The sequence below is a fragment of the Myotis davidii genome, unplaced genomic scaffold (assembly GCF_000327345.1).
Source record: "Myotis davidii unplaced genomic scaffold, ASM32734v1 scaffold107, whole genome shotgun sequence".
In the NCBI taxonomy this organism is placed as follows: domain Eukaryota; kingdom Metazoa; phylum Chordata; class Mammalia; order Chiroptera; family Vespertilionidae; genus Myotis; species Myotis davidii.
In genome coordinates this window covers 2261356-2262130 of record NW_006383012.1, presented here as the reverse complement: position 1 = coordinate 2262130, position 775 = coordinate 2261356, and the positions used below count along the sequence as shown (strand labels likewise).

Below are 775 nucleotides of genomic sequence, written 5' to 3'. Positions count from 1 at the left end.
CCGGAGGACGCGATGGCCTGAGCCCGGCCCTGCTGCGAGACGGGAGAGGAAAGAGAAGCGGACGGGAGGGAGAAGCCCAGCCGAGCCAGCCCGAGCCCACGCCGCGAAGGGCTTTTCGGTGGCTGCTGTTGTTATTGTTGTCGTGTGTGTCTGTGTGTTCTCCTTCTGAAACCGCTGAGCACTGCCTACGGTTTCCAACTTTCGGCTTCTAATCCTCCCCACCCCACCCAGGAACAAGCGACAGAAAAACAACACTTGTCTGCCCGAGAAGGCTCCGGAAAAAAAAAAAAAAAAAAAAAAAGGAAGAAAGGCGACCTCGAAGAGCTGAGCTCTCAGCTCAGTTGTCAGAAAACAACAACACTCTCTTGCTCCTCGTCCAGGCGATCCTCCCAGCCTGCGGGAGACGGACAGACAGATGCACGGACACCCCCCCCTCTACCCCCCCCCATCGTCTTTGTTACATCTTTAGCAGCTTTGTGCGTGCGTGTCCTTTCTCCCGTGTCATCGGTTTTTCCTGCCGAGTGCTGGATGTGTGCTGGGGGGAGGGAGACGCGGGCCGAGCAGGCGACAGGGGTCGCCCAAGTGGGCGAGGAAGAAAGAGCCGGGCCCCGAGGAGGAGCGGGGGCCCCCAAACTTACTTTTGTTTTCTTTCTCGATCTGCTCCAGGTAGCTGGCGGCCTCGAGCAGAATCTGCACGTTCTGCAGAAAAGTGTTGATGTGCTTCTCCATCGAGTTCTCGCTGGTGTTGAAAATGTCCGAGAAGGGGCACCTGAGC

The 775-nt window shown here is 57.7% G+C and overlaps 1 protein-coding gene across 1 annotated transcript in view; it reads right to left on the bottom strand.

Moving 5' to 3' along the window:
• MXI1 (MAX interactor 1, dimerization protein) overlaps positions 1–775 on the bottom strand; it is an 80945-nt gene that overhangs the window by 69023 nt on the left and 11147 nt on the right. Inside the window, exon 4 of the mRNA XM_006778743.2 lies at positions 639–775. Within this exon, the coding sequence (XP_006778806.2) occupies positions 639–775 (137 nt within the window). The remainder of the gene's footprint in view (positions 1–638) is intronic.